Source organism: Pipistrellus hanaki (assembly GCF_964339955.1).
Source record: "Pipistrellus hanaki genome assembly, chromosome: 8".
Lineage (NCBI taxonomy): Eukaryota > Metazoa > Chordata > Mammalia > Chiroptera > Vespertilionidae > Pipistrellus > Pipistrellus hanaki.
This window is the reverse complement of record NC_140510.1, coordinates 49,855,171-49,871,251: the sequence shown is the minus strand read 5'-3', so window position 1 is coordinate 49,871,251 and position 16,081 is coordinate 49,855,171. Positions and strand designations below refer to the sequence as shown.

General features: G+C 40.4%; 1 protein-coding gene across 1 annotated transcript in view; it reads left to right on the top strand.

Annotated features, from left to right (window-relative positions):
- Positions 1-16,081, top strand: part of PDE11A (phosphodiesterase 11A) — a 256,941-nt gene that overhangs the window by 200,214 nt on the left and 40,646 nt on the right. Inside the window, exons 15-16 of the mRNA XM_084893080.1 lie at positions 3,361-3,461; positions 13,429-13,506. Of these exons, the coding sequence (XP_084749206.1) occupies positions 3,361-3,461; positions 13,429-13,506 (179 nt within the window). The remainder of the gene's footprint in view (positions 1-3,360; positions 3,462-13,428; positions 13,507-16,081) is intronic.

The following is a 16,081-nucleotide window of genomic DNA, read 5'->3' as shown; positions in this document are numbered from 1 at the left end:
CCCAACCTTCCCATTGTGTGAAACTCACAGCCCCATTAAAAGAAGGTGGAATCAGGCTGATAAAGTTACACTCTATTAGCACAACTGAGATGTCTACATAAAATAAACACTTAAAGTTGCTGGTGGGATCAGTCTGAAAGTGAGAATCGCAGCTACATTTGAGACGCAGGATGGCAGGACTTGGAAGTGCTTTTCTCCTTTTAGCTCCCACAAAGAAAAGGAAAACCACTACTGACTCTGGATGAGGCGGCATGAACTTGGAATCGTCAGGAAAGGCTCTATTCAATTTTCTGCAGGCATACAGACTGGTGTGTGTGTGTGTGTGTGTGTGTGTGTGTGTGTGTGTGTGTGTGTGTCTGGAATAGCATCATTAAATATGGAGGTTTTCCTCCAGCCTACCTTGGGAAAGCATGTCTTTTGTAACATCATGAAGGCCTCGTTCGACCCCATAAAGAGAGTGGGCAGTGTAGTGGGGGGCAGGCCAACCACTGGGGAAGACCTCTCTTCAGCTGGGAAGGGAGCAACACAGTTAGGCTTTTGGTAATTGACAGAAACCAGCATCAGGCATGCGTGGCTCAGGAATTTCCCTATGAAAGCCATGTTTTAGCCGAGTGCTGTGGCAAAGGAAGGCAGGGACAGGAGGCACTTGGGTTCAGGCTGTCTTTTCTGCACTAGTGATAGGATGGGTTATACCTCAAATCCCAGGCACTCCCACCTTTGTCATAACAGGGATTATACACAGGTTAGCAAAGTTTTCTTGAAAGATTATTTTCTTGTTTGTTTGTTTGTGGAAACAAATCCCACTAACACAGAATTTGTCTTCAGACAAATAAAATACCTTGGCTACCCTTCACTCAAGGCTTCTCTATGAAGAACCGGAATAATAACATTATTATGCAGTGAGCATGACTAGTGCATGCAGGCCCTGCCCCCGGCTCCCCAGCTCCTCCTGTCCTGACCTCAGAAAGGCAGAACTGCAGATATGACATCTGACCACTTCCTGAATGCAAAGGACGGAGCAGCCAGTGGGCAGGCAAACGTACCCAGACCTTTCTTCCTCCACTTGCTTCTCTTTCCATCAATACCACCCTTCTCCCTAAACCAGGGGTGGGGGACCTTTTTTCTGCCAAGGGCCATTTGGATTTTTATAGCATCATTTGTGGACCGTACAAAATTACCACCTTAAAAATTAGCCTGCTATATTTTGGTCAGACATTTAATCAGCTCACCCCTAATGCCTGGATAGGGCCAGATGAAATGATTTTGCAGGCCTTATATGGCCCCCAGACCCAGCATTCTCCACCCCTGTGCCTAAACAAAATGGAAGCAGTATTTCAAGGACACAAATCTATTTCCAGGACCAAACTCTCGAGGCCCTGGAAGAAGCCAATTTGCATATAAACAGTACACTGATTGCAAATTAATGTTGTTGTTTTTTTATCAGTACTAAGGCTAATCTGGCTAGCTTTGTCACTCAGCTGTAAACAACTGGCTTCGTTACTATACGTCCTTTAAAAGTGGTAAAATGCACTCTCACAAAATAATCAAGATCTTCAAATTCAGACCAGCTTTCTCCTGGACTTCACATTAGTTTTATTGTGACTTGCTCCTAACAGCTTTGCAGGCAGACCTCGGCCATATCATGAGTTCACTCCCAGATCATCGCAATAAAGAGAGTCATAATCGTTTTGCTGGTGGAGGATCTTGCCTTCAGTTTATTAAAAAAAAAAAAAAAAAAAAAAAAAAAAAAAAAAAAAAAAAAAAAAAAAAAGCAGCATCTGTAAAGCACAATGAAGCAAAGCACAATAAAGTGAGGAGTGTCTATCCTTCTTTCACTGGAGATGGTAGACGTGTGGCTGAATCCCAGGCACTACTTGTCGGTAGTTTCCAACCACCTTTTCTCAGGCCCCAGGATACCAGCCTGTGATTGATCCACAGGGCAAGGCTCAGGCAAAGAAACCGGGCAGAATTATGGCATGGCATTCCTTTAGTTATTTGTCTTCTTCCTAATGGTTGAATTAAGGGTCTTGAGGAGTTCATTTGAAAATTATTAACAATATTGGACCTGGTCCCATGTGGAACCAATATACTGTAGTATTTAGCAAGTGGTGGGTTCACCCAAGGAGATAAATTAACTCGGGGAAGCAGATTTTCATCTGGTGCCTGGTAGGCGGTAATTTACTAATTGATATTCTGGTTCCCAGAAATAATTAATTTACTTCTCATTGGAAAAGTTTATTCTTAGGCAGTCATTTCTCCCCCTCCTTCTGCACCGTCTTCTGGTTCTCCATGCCTACGTATCAGACTGGTCCAGTTCCTGGGCCCAGTCTGATATGAGTTCATGTTTATGAGTTTGTACTTCATGCTAAGAAAACCTGATAAATGAGAAGGCCTGACTTTCAAAGCAGATTAAGTGGATTGTCTGTCACTTTACAAAATGATTTTCCACTTTACTAAAACCATTCTACAGCTGCCAGTGTAGCTAAAACACATTTTGATAAAGTGTTCTTTTCAAAGGTATGGGAGATACAGGTGTGTTTTCACATTTTCCTAGGTGAAAGTCATCTTTACAGTATCAAGAACTCTGCTGAGAACAGTATCGTATACATTCTAACTACTCAGGAAGTATGTACTGAATTTAATCTGCCAAACGCTTCATCAAGACGATCTTCATGGTTTAACACATGGTTTCTCAACTTCAGCTGCTCTGGCATGTTGGGCCCGGTTCATCTTTGCTATTCAGGCCAAATTGTGCATTGTGGGACCTTTAGCAGCATCCCTCGCCCCACTATCTCTGAACATTGCCAGACGTCCCCATTGCTCAAGTCACCCCCAGTTAAGAACCTCTGGCCTAATGTTTTTTCTCCTCCTTAAGGTCATTTGTTGACATAGCAAGTACTTCCAAAATGCCAACTTCAGTTTTACAATAATTAGTGAAATTAGTATTTATTTTAGGGTCATAAAGATTCCCAAATGTTTTGTTAACTTTTCTGCATTCAGTAACTCCACAGGAAATGGGTAGTCAAATGGAGTTGTTAGCACAAATACACCCAACAAGAGGACAAGGTCAACATTTTTCAGAGTTTGCTCTTTGAGACTAGAGATAACAAAGAGTCCCTTGGTAGTCCTTCTAAAAAATGACTGCACTTTCTGGCTTTTCTGTTTGCCAGGGACTATGTCTATATTTGTGCAAAATTTCATTAAGCTTTTTAAAAAATGATTTGTCATGTTTTTCTCATATATATTTAATATATATAGAAAAATATGCAATATATATGTAATATATATAGGAAAAAACATGCAATCAAAAACTCATATTTAATGGGGATTTTTTTGTGACTTTTTACTTTCTCATTACAGGGTCACAACATCTTTGCTAATCTGTCCTCCAAGGATTATAGTGACCTCATGCAGCTTTTGAAGCAGTCGATATTGGCAACAGACATCACGCTGTACTTTGAGTAGGTATCGGCATTTGGTCCATTTGACAAATGGATATCTAAAGTTTCATCCTGTAATTAATTTCCAGGTGCAATTGGGGGGTTGCCTGTTGTTCTAGCACTGGTAGCAATGTGTAAAGAAGCTAAACTGTTTGCTTTATTTTTCCCTCATCTAAATAAACTTTATTAAGGTGATGTGTGTAAGATAAGAAAATCAGGACTACCACCACAAGAGTTAGAGCTTTCTTTATTTTTTATGATCCTTGTGTGGAACTCTTGACTCTGAAACTAAGAGAAGGTCATTTTTATTTTAAAGACTATGCTTTCTATTTTAGACTATTATTTCTCTTCAGATCTAAAATGGCATTGCTGATGCTAATGAAAAAGGTTTGTTGCTGGTAGGTTGACTAGAATTCCCAGCCTTTAATCCTTGCCTCTCCTCTAATTCTCTTTCTTAGAAAAGCTGCCCCCTCCCCCTTTTTTTTTTCTTTCAGTTTTAGACCTCCACCTGAGCTGGAAATTCCATCCCTCTCATTTCCTCTAAGACCTGCTCTAACAGGGACCACCTCTTTCGGAAGCCTGGAAATATCTTCTTTTGCTGATATACAGTTTTTTTCTTAAAGACCAAACAATTTTCCTTCCTTTAAAAATTATTTTACTTACCCCATGGAGATCTTAATTGCTTTTCAATTTAAATTTCTTTTAATGCCTACCTTTAAAAATAAATAAATGGAGCACATTTGTACCTTTGTTTTCCTAACACCCGTTTTACCTTAAAGAGTAGTGTTCACCTCCACATTCTATCAAAATTAGACTTTCAAAAGTCACCAGAGACTTCCTTGTCCCCAAATTCAATGTCCTTTACTCATTTCTAAGATAGTTTAACTTCTTACAGAAATCTGAAGATTTACTGACTTCTCGCTGAAAATTTCTACTCTCCTTTCTTCCCCCAATATCCAGCTTCCTTTCTCTCCCCTTTTCTGGATCCTTTCTAAGTGTCTTTTCTCCTTACTCCTTTGGGTGAGTTCTTGAACCCATGGTCTTCATTCTCTATTTAGATTCACTCCCCCCGTTGTATCTCTATAATATCTTTATACCATAGAAGACTGAAATTCTTCAGTCTAACCCTAGATATGTTCCACTAACTTCTGTTGCAAAAGCCTTTAGGGGCTTCATTGCTTTCAAAGTAACCTTTAAACTTGGTTTGAGTTTCAAGCCCTTCCATAATCTGCCCCTAACCTGTTTTTTCATTCTTTTATTCCACTTTCCTCCTACATGATTTGTCTTCCTTGACCAGACTGGTCTACTTGTTACCCTTTTAAACACCTATGCAGTGCCCCTTGTGCCCCAATCATATTACTATTCCTACATGGAATCTTAACCCTTTAGTTATCCATCTGGCTAAAATACCCTTTAAGGTTCATCTGTTCCTACCACCTTTTCCAGGAATCTTATGTCACTCCTTCTGTAATCTTACTGCACTTTGGCATTAGATCAGATAGTATTAGATTCAATTATAAGGGACCAAAAAAATAACAGTGGCTTTCTTCTCTGCCACACAGAATAAGACTGAAGATAAACAATCTGTAGTTGGTAAAGTAACTACATTAAGTCACCAGGGACCCAAATACTTTGGTCTTTCTGTGCTGCCACTTTCAACACATAATTTCTACCTTAATCCAAGAGAGCTACTCAATGTCCACCCACCTCCCAGCGAGCAGAAAAAAGGAAGGAGTGAAGGGGAAAAAAAGGCCAAAAGGTGATGCAAGTTATCTTTTAAAAGAGTTTTCTGGAAACTTCCAGAACACTTCCACTTACATTTCATTGGTCAGAATTTAGTCATTTGGCCATACCTAGGTTGAAGGAAGGTTGGAAAGGAAGCCTTAATTTTGGTACAGTCCTGTGCTGCACAACATTTTGGTCAACAATAGATGGCATATACAACTGGTATACCATATAGTCTATGTATGTAGTGGGCTATGTCATCTAGGTTTGTGGAAGTGCACTCTGTGATGTTCACACAATGATGAAATTGCCAAGTGACACATTTCTCAGAGGGATCGCTGTTGCTTAGTATCTTGTGACGGTAATCACTGCTCCACTAAAAACTAGGACTTCTATAACGAAGAAAGAAAGGGAGGAGAGGTACTGGAGTAGACAACTGACAGTGTATGCCACACATTGTTATTGTTAGCTCCTGCTGAATGTATTATTACGTGTAAATAGTGGAGGGAGTAAAGGCTTTAGAATTACTGGTCTGGATTTAAATTTCATTCTGGCATTCTAATTAAACCAGGTGCATTGAGCCCAAGTGTCTATTGCTTCTCCCTTCTGAAATTTTACCGGATTGGCAAATGAATTTAAAAGGAAAAAGGGGGACAAATCTGCAAGGGAGAAAGACGGGGCATACAATAACTGATAGATGTCAACACATTTGTAGAAACAGAAGGCCAGCTGATGAATGGTAACTGGTTGAGCAGAGTAGAAGTGAAAAGTAGGACCCACGGAGAAACTGTGTGGGGTTGACATCCCTAAGCCTAGCATTATTCAAGGTTCAACTGTAATGCTTTTTAGGAATATTAGGTTTGTTAACTATGTGCACATATTACTTTAATAAATATACTTTTTTAATCCCAGCTCTACCACTACCTAGCTGTGTGTCATCAGATGAATAATATACCTCTCTGAGCCTTTTTTTCCCATGTGTAAAATAGAGATAATTCCTATGTTATCTGTCTTATGTCTTGTAAATGTCTTGTATGTTTTATAAATGGCTACACCTACAGCCTCATTTGCTTTATAGCCTATTTATTTTGCATGTTTAGTGGTTTTCATGTTTGATTTAACTATCATGATCTTCCCTCTCTTTCTGAATGGATGCATCTTGATTTGAGATTTATCAAAGCTTGTATCACTTTCATATTTTTCTTTCCTGTCTCTGACACTTGTAAGATTTTATGTTATTTTCCTCAAAGTAGAAGCATTTTCCCAAGCCAAGTTTCCAAGTAATTTCTAAGGGGGGAAAAAAACCTCAACAGTTGGAGTCCATTTATCAAGCCCTGTTAGCCATGTGACGAATCACCAGGTGACCGCTGGAATGCAGTCAAGGAAGTGGCTGCAACCCGTTTTCTCATTACTCTGCTCTTATCTTAATGCTGCAGCCACTGCTAATGTCTGCTGACTCCCAAAGAAGCTGGTAGCTCTCTTTTTTGTCACCATTATTGTTTTCCGGGGTTCTGAATAGCTGTTCATTCCCTAATCTGGACCTTCAGGAGGCTGATTCACTTGCCTGTCTAAAGTTGCATTAAGGTGTTGCCATATTTTTTTTAGCCAAAACAATCCCTAGGGTTAATGAGGGAGAAGCAACTACTACAAACAGCCGCCCGGCTGCTTTTATTTCACAATTATATAGTGTGGGGCTGGAAGGGATGCTAGAGATGATGTAATCTAAGTCATCTTTTTCTTGCACATCACGTACTGAGTTCGAAAATGCTGAAGAGCATCGCTTGGGTCATATATAATTAGTGGCTATATTGGAACCCACATTTTGCTAAAAATTACTCAAAATCTTGCAAGTGTCAGAGACAGGAAAAAGCCTCCTCTTTTATGTATTTTTTTTTCCACAATTGCTATATCCATCCTCTAATTAAAAAATCAAGAAAGACTTGTCATTTGCATTGGGGCTAAATTCCAAGGCAATATTGACCTTCCCAGCTGTACATTAGTTGGTTTACTCTGAGAGGCAGCCTGAGTTCCCCGTGCCCTCTTCCAAAGCACAGACAAGGGCTTGGAGGCGGGCAGGTTGGTTTTAGAGGTGACATCAGAAATAGGAGTAGGGGGCTAGGGCAGTAAAACGGCCAGTAGGAAAGCTATTGTAAGGACACAGACCCTTGTTGGTCACCACTGTGCTCAACCAGGCTTGACCCTATGCTGCACCTCAAATTTATCCACTGGCCTCCACGTTCCATCAGCCAAGGTTATTCCAGGGTCGTTAATTCCCACACCAGTTCCGGACATCTGTGCCTGAAGGCTGGGGATGCCTACAGCATCCAGTCCCTCAGGGGGAGTCAGAGCAGCGACAGCATAGAAAGCATGCTAGGCCAGTGAGCCGGGAGCTGGGCACTGGCTGGTTGAGGCAGCAATGGCTGAGAAAGGAGGGTGCCCAGAGGAAGTCTGGATCAGCACTGGCTTTTCTGCCCTGGCTACTCAAATTGAAAGTCAGGACACAGTAGAGGTCAACCACAGAGGAAACACACTGCCTTCCTCCCCTAGGAAGGGGACAGCTGGCTAGAGGAAAGGCCAGGCCTTTGGAGAGGGTGTGGGACTCATTCCTAGGTGCAGGATCTCCTGTGATGCGCCGACAGAGAAAAATGTATGATCCCTGGAAACGTGGGACTTCTTTAAAAATAACCATAAAACCCTGTGACTTTAATTTCTAATGGTTTTAGGTGTCCTCGAGATTGTTTCCTGTAAGTGACAGATAAAAGCAGAATTCACAAGTTTAAAAGACAAAACATACAAAAACCTCAGTGTGAATTTCTAAGTCTCACCACCTAAATCTGGGGGTTAATTCTTCAGCCTGATTTTCTAGCTCATTAAACTTTCTCCAGTTTCTGCTGGATGATTTTCTAAAATTGATTTCTGTGTCTATTTCCAAGTCCTTGCAGTGAACAAGGTTTTGATATTTAAATAGTAACTTCAGCATCCCAGGCAAGAATTAGATGTACCTTATCAGTATGCAGCCGTGTGACTTTGAGGGTCACTCAGTGTCCCTTTGCCTCAGTTTCCTTGTCAGCAGTTTGGGGATAGGCACCTCACCCACACCAATCCCCTAGGGTCCTTGTCATGGTCACAGGAGATCACCTATTTGAAAGATAACTTGGTAATTTAAATAAGTAAGATTTAAATAATCTAAACAATTAATATATAAATAATTTAAATTTGATAACTTTGATAATTTAAAATACCTTATAAATAAAAGACCCATTGAGCCAGAAGCTAAATAAAATTTCTATAATTATAGATGACACTTGAGGTCTGAAAAGAGAGAGATCCAAAATTACATGAATTAAAATGTCAACGGGAAATCACAATGCCCTGTACTATTTGCATGGAAGTCAATGAAGATGACCTATGCAACTTTCACAGCTTCCACACTAAGAAAAACAATATTTCCTGAATGCTTACTTGGGGGCTTTATATACACATTATCCTATTTAATATTTAGAGCAGTCCCATCAGAATAGGTACTATTGATATGTTTGAGCTCAAACACTCCTGAGGAAACTGAGGTTTGGAGAGATTCAATAAATTGCTCACAATATTACATAATAAAGCTGAAAGTGATGCCAAATAGTTGGGCTCGAAAATGTTTGGACTACTCTGCCATTTTCTCTGCACTTATGGGATTGTTAGCTAGTCCTTATATTATCAGACTACTTAAGCAGGAACATAACTCATTTTCCAAATTAATATATGACTTTTGTTTCTTTAGTCATAACTATTGGAGTTAACATCTGCATATTAATTTACTCTTTGTCAGTGCTTTTACATCCAAATCTCTCAGAATCTGCATTTAGCAATAAGTTGCAGATGTACTCTTGCCTGTTGAATGAGCTGTGAGAACACTGAGAGAACAGCATCCAGCTCCTCCCCTGCACCCACCCAGCGGCCCACTCACACTCCTGCCTTCCCCGTCTGATGACCCTGGGGCTGGACTTTCAGGAGAGTCACAATCATGATTTGCCACCTCTCCTAACATTCCTGGGCTCTTAGACTCTTGGTAGATTCAGAACAGTTAATAAATAGGGAAAGAATATGTAATATATAAATTTACATATATATATATATATATATAAATTTACATATATATATATATATATATATATATATATATATATATATATATGTAAGAATGGTGATTTCTCACTTTACCAATGAAGAGTGCCTTGCAGATAAATTAAAAACCAGAAAGATTTTCAATGTAGTGATGGGTGACTGGTAACTAAACTTTCCAATTATATTTGAGGGTAATTTTAGCAGTTCTGTTCAAATGATGCTTTTGTAAAGGCTGCTATATTTTTCTCAGTGGAATGTATGTCAAGAGCAGGATAAAAGCCTAATAAAAATATATCTGATTATAAATGAGATTTTCCAGTAAGCTGCTTTTCACTAGCTGAGGTATTTTCCATTGTCCCTGAAAAACAAGGTTTTCAGGATTGTACTTGAGAAGGTTCTGATATTAGTTCCTGTGGCAGAGGGGTCCAGATCCAGGGAGTTTTATATATAATACTAGAGTCCTGGTGCACAAAATTCAGGTCGGGGCAGGGGAGGCCATCAGCCCAACCTGCACCCTCTCCAATCTGGGAGCCCTCAGGGGATGTCCTACTGACGTCTTAGGCCAACACCCTGTGGTTCTCTGCTCTCTGCAGGGCCTGCCTGCTCCACACCACAGAGATGGGCAAGCAGACTCTGCTGGGTGCTGCCTGCATTTGCCTGCTCTCGGGTTGCCACAGCAATGGCAAGACAGGCCCTGCTGGGTGCTGCCTGTAGGCTGCACTTGCCTGCTGGGCTTGCATTGCCAGAGGCGATGCTGCCAGTGTCCTGCCCAGCCGCTATGGGCGCCACCATCTTTGTTGCAGAGTGACGGTTAATTTGCATATTACTCTTTTATTAGATAGGATTGTGGACACAAATGGTCATGCTGTTAACTCTATAAAAATCTACACACACACACACACACACACACACACACACCGACATACACACATTTTGATGCTAAAAGGCTTTGTGGGAAAATTCATTTTTTAAAAGCACTGTGAATTTCACATTGTTGTTCTGTAATGATTGTCACTAAGGAGGAGTTCAGAAATAAACCACCAGGAGCCATGGACCCAAGCTGGCCTGGGCCATCTGCAGCTCTTCTTTGGATCATCCCCTCATGTAATGCCTGCCATGGCACTGGATACTAGTACAGCAGTCCATGGTGCCATGACATCTCAAGAAGGGGCTCAGCCACTGCTTTCCATATCCTCTCAACACGCAGGGCTGTCTGGGAGGCTGGGGACCTGGAATCTACCTAGATCTTCCCACAACTTCCCTGGGACCCTGAGCAATTCAGCTTCGTCTTTCTTCACCTTGAGTTTCCTCACCTGCAAAATGACAGAGTTACAGTAAATTGTTCTCAAAGGTTTCATAGAGGGTGGGACAAAAGTAGATTTACAAGTTGTTCATATAGAAAATAACATAATAATTAATAAATAATAATATAAGAATAAACTTAATTTTACATACTAAACAACTGTAAACCTACTTTTGCCCTACGCTGTATACCTCTAACAGTCTATAATAATGAAAACTCAAGTTAAATATAAAAAATAAAACATTCTATGACCCAGCAGTTTTACACATACATGCACACTTGTGTGTCTGTGTGTGTGTGTAGAGAGAGAGAGAGAGGCATATATTGTTATGTGACCTTTGCATATCATCACTTCAGAAAACCTTTTGCCTTATGAAAATGATGAACCCCATCTTTGTCTTTCAAGACGTTAGTTTTCAGAAACTTAAAATGAAATTTTAAATGCACTTTGGTTTAAACTTTAAAGCACCTATTTGTCACTTATATGAACATGACGTACATGGTTCCACCAATGGCTGGACTTTTTCCATCTTCATTTTGATAAAACTATGTTGTGCAGGAAGTCTCCTATTCCCATATGAGGTCATAGCCAAACCTTGAGATGCCAGAATAAATAGAGCCTCTTAAGAAATTCATGGTTAGTCAGTGTGTGCCTGGGGGGGGGGGGGGGGGGGCGGAAATAAAATTAGTAGGCCACATTCTTCTGTGTCCTATGCAAGAAATTCTTCCTGCCATCCTCTAGGGATAGTGGCTATTCCCTTTTGTCAGTAAAATCTAGCTTTGTTATAATGTGATGGAAAGTCTACAGACTGATTTGGGGTTTAGTTGATTTAAGACTTTCACACCAGCAACTCTAGCTATTAAACTTTCCATCATTGGGGAATTTATTCTATGGTTCTGTTTAGTTGGCATGTAATAGATTTGTATTTTTAAAATATATTTTTTTTGTATTGAGTTAGCCACCTAGGTGCCTATACCTCCACTTTGCATCAAAAATGTCATGTCTCATACCTCTAATGTGCTCTCAGTAGACATAACAATACTTAGTGGAAGGTCAGACAACGGTGTTCTTAAATTTCCTAGAACTCATGGTTCAAGTTAGAATCTAGTCTTCAAGAATCTGATGGGCTTTTCTTGAATAGATTTTATATTGTTTTCTTATCTCATTCTCTCCAAATGGCAGCTGTGAAGACCTAGCACAATTAGAATCTAGGTGAAACTAGTAGCTGAAAGATAAGTTTTTTGGTGAATAGTATTATGAGATTATCTTTTTCATTCATGGATCAATTCAACAGACATTTACTAACCCCCTGCATGTCAGGCACTGTTGTAGGCACTGGGGATCTGGGAGGGAGCAAAAATGGACCAAGTCCTTGTCCTCTTGGAGCTAGCATTCTGGTGATTTTTTGGATTAACTCATAGGATTGAAATGACACCAGGTACAATGATGACAGGGATGGTGACAAGCTTCTTCAGAAAGCCTTTCATGATCTATGATTTTTCAACCTGAGATGAGTGGCCTGCTCTGTCCTCCCAGGACACCTGGGACCTACCTTAGCTGCTTGGGACAGCTGCTATTCTAACAGGCTGTTTGTAGCCCAGCTCCGCTGCTCACCAGCTGCAAAACACTGGGCCAGTGAACTCAGCCCTTCTGAGCATAATACTAGTTAATCCCTATGAGTACCTACTGTGTGCCAGGTACCCGATGCAGTGTTTTACATAAATAATTTCATTTAATCTTCCCACCAACCTTAACAATGTAAATCCAATTAATATTATTTTTTACTGATAAGAAAGCCAAACCCACTTGGCTGGGAGTGCCTTTAGATGGAGTACCTCCTAAGACTGGTATTTTGTGGGATGTACTTTGGGAAATGGTATGTCAGGATCCTTTAAATAGTCTCTCATTAGGAAGATCCAAGAAGTTGAAACCATAGGAAATAATTCTTAAAGGCTTAAAATGATGTGTTGTTTCTTTTTTTTTTTTCTTTCTCACTATAAAAATAATGAAGTCATCTAACTAGATTAAAGTTGTGAAAATAGAAATAAATCCCCCTTGTTTTCACAACTGTGGAGTATTTCCTCTTGTCTTTCACATATCTATACATCCCCAAATGTGTATCCTTGTGTGTGTATGTGTGTGTGTGTGTGTGTGTGGGGGGGGGGGGGGGTCCAGCACTTGAAATGTGCTGACACTGCGCTGAGGGCTTTGCACGTCATCTCATGTAACCCTCACAATAACTGCGAGTTAGCAAACCTAATCCCCGTGTTGGTGGTTGGGAAATTGAAGTTGAGAGGGTTTGAGTGGCTTCCCAAAGTTGCACAGCAAGTAGGTGCCTGGACCCATTGCTTAAGCGTAGTTATTTTTCACTCCGTAGCTCATGTGTTTAAACACTAAAGCGCTGAAATAGTTATTCTCTTACCTAGAAAAAAGTATTCGTCTGAATTTACTACCAGAGACCGGAGCTTATCTTGGGTTATCATACAGCTCAGTTCCATGTTGAATGACACGAGAACACTGCACAATTGTCCCTGCTTTTTATTTGTCCTTGCCTTTCTTCTCCGACTTTCGGCTTCTAGCAAGTTATCCTAAATGTTTTCAGTTTTATGGCTCCATAATCTTCCCTGTTGTAAATACAGTCAGAAATGATGGCGGCTTTTTCTTGAAGCCTCAATGTTTTTTAAGAAGTGATTTATTTTGATAGTGCTTTAGCCTCATGATTTCAAATATTAAGTTACTTGGTTCAGGTGGTCTTATATTTTCCCATAAATGTGATTATGTCACCCACAGGCTGAGAAATTTCATTCCAGGTGTGTGTTTTTCTTTCTTCATTTGATTGTGTGCAGGAGGAGAACTGAATTCTTTGAACTTGTCAGTAAAGGAGAATACGATTGGAACGTCAAACCCCATCGGGATATATTTCGGTAAGAGAAAGCTCTTGTTTGTGTTTCTTCATTATTTGAGGATTTAGCTTTGCTTTCCTGACAGTGCAAAGAGCATGCAAATGATTTTTAAAGCAACAAATCTTAGCTTACACTCAAACAGTAAGAGATTAGTTGAATAATTAGAGAAAAAATAGACAATGTCTTTTTGTCTTCTAATGCATTATATTTTTTTTTCTCCTCTCCATAAATTTGCATTCAGAATTAGAAAATGATATTTAAATTGGTTCAGTTTTAGCAACCCATGACCTCATCTTTTTCCAGAGAAGACGGGTGTGCAAGTTGGTGGGAAAGAGGGGGAGGTGGTGTTTGAATCTCAGAAAACAGTCACACAGCATAAAGGAAAGCAGAGTTCACTGTTGCTTTTCTTTAGAGACAACAGCTATTGTAGCTAGAAAACCAATGGGAACCATTTTGGTGGTGGGAATAGGAGTCTGTTCTAGACTTTTTACATGACTTCTTCCCGGTTGTTTAGAAGAGACAGCCGAAAACCATCATTTTTATGTGGCACATTTTAACCACCAGCTGGCGAGACTCTATTTCTCTCTGTGTCATACTGTCTCCTGCCTTCTGCCATCCCCACCTCAGCCATCATGAACCTTCTGCTGTCTTATTCCTACTCCAGCGCTGTTGACTATTCCTGGGAATGGTGAGGCCAGGATTATGGTTTGCTGTGTCTGCTCCACAGCAGACAGCCGCTGGGATCGCCCGAGTGGGACCCCATCAGACTTCCCCTTCCCATGTTTGCTCTCTGAAACCTCTGCCTTCACCTTCAGAACTTGAGCTCCCCCTGTATTGTCCCCCGGCAGCCAATCTCTTCACGCCGTCTCCCCAGAGGGCCCTCCTGTTCCCCACCCCTCTCTGCATTGCTCTTTCTCTGTTATCTTTACAGACCTTTTTTATGTCCTTTCCTGAGGGCAAGGAGGAACCTTCCAGTCCCTCCACTTCCATCCTAATGTCCCAATTCCATCCCCTCCACCACCATCATCTGCATTCCGACCTTGTTGTTTGTATTCTCTTACTTGCATTTTCAAAATCTGCTGTGTGTTTTGTTTTTTCCATTATGACTTTTCTAAAAATAGGTTTCCATCTCCTCAAAAAATTCATGCCTGAAATCTACCTTCTTCTCAAGCTCCAATCCTAGTTCTCTCCTTCCCTTACAACTCCTATTAACTTCTTACAAGGCAATTTCTTTCTTTTTAAGTACCTTTTCATTCTGCAAATAATATAGGAATGTATTTTTCTGTAACAAATTAAACCATTACAATACACTTCCAATTCTCCTTTGGGCTTCACTCCTAATCCCCACACTGCCGCATAGCTGTGCTGTGCTATCAGTTAGTTGTAACTGTCCGGATAATTTCTAAAGCATGGACATACACATGACCCATTGGAAAACATTATCTAGTAAGAATTTATCTGTTTTAATATAATTCTGCATTTGCATGTCAATCTGAACTTGCTTGCTCACTCAACTACCGTGTTTCCCCGAAAATAAGACATCCTCCGAAAATAAGACCTAGCGCATGGAAAGATAAGACATCCCCTGAAAGTAAGACCTAGTGCAACTTTGGGAGAAAAAATTAATATAAGACACTGTCTTGTTTTCGGGGAAACAGGGTATATGTGTTGGAATTCTTTTCATGTTCATACCTCATCATCTTTTAATGCTCTATAGTATTCCAAAATATAGATTCAGCACAGAGTAGTTAGCCATTTCCCTATAGAGGAATTTAGCCTATGAATGTGATTTCTGTTCCTTTTGAAAGTCATCTGTCAGCTCCCAGGAATCTAATTCTACAGCCTTTGTTCTCTTCTGGTTCCCTGATCTCTTCATAAGCTCCTGCTTGTGTTGGCTTTTCCTTTCTTAAAACTCTCTCCGGCCTTGGATTCTGCAAAGCCATGCTCTTCTGGACATGCCACTTCCTTTCTGACTCTTCCTTGTCCTTGTTCTCTGTTCTTTTCCAGGCTTCCACCTCCCACTGTAACCTATGAGTAACTATCCCCCAAGGACCTGGGTTTGTTATTCTTCTTTCTGAGCATCCTCCAGCTTCAGCTGCCATCTCCTCTTAAATGACCTCCACTTTGTTGGGCCTGGCCTCCTCTAAGCATAACTCCTAAAATGCCAGTTCTTATTCCTCATATCCACCTGGGGGTTTTCCTGCAGATTTTCAAATACTTTTGGCAGGGGATCTCATATGTAAAAAATAATAATAATAATAAAATAATAAACTACCTGGAAGTATATGTAAAACAGAGGTGCTCCAGGAGGTCCATCCCCCTAGCTCTGCCCTCCCTTCTCTTTTTGCAGTTAGACTCTGACCATGTGCACAAAGGCGGGGCAAGGGGGGGAGTGCTCCTCTGGAGAGCACTATTAGGGAATTTTAAAGTAGTAATAAAACCAACTAAACGTTAGGGGTTTTTTTGTTTTTGTTTTTTATCATCACCATGTGCCTGCAATGTAAACAATGTCAATGATGAAATACTCCTGAGAAAAATATATTTTTGGTACGAATTATAAACAATTGCTGACATTTCCTATTGAGTATCAACATAA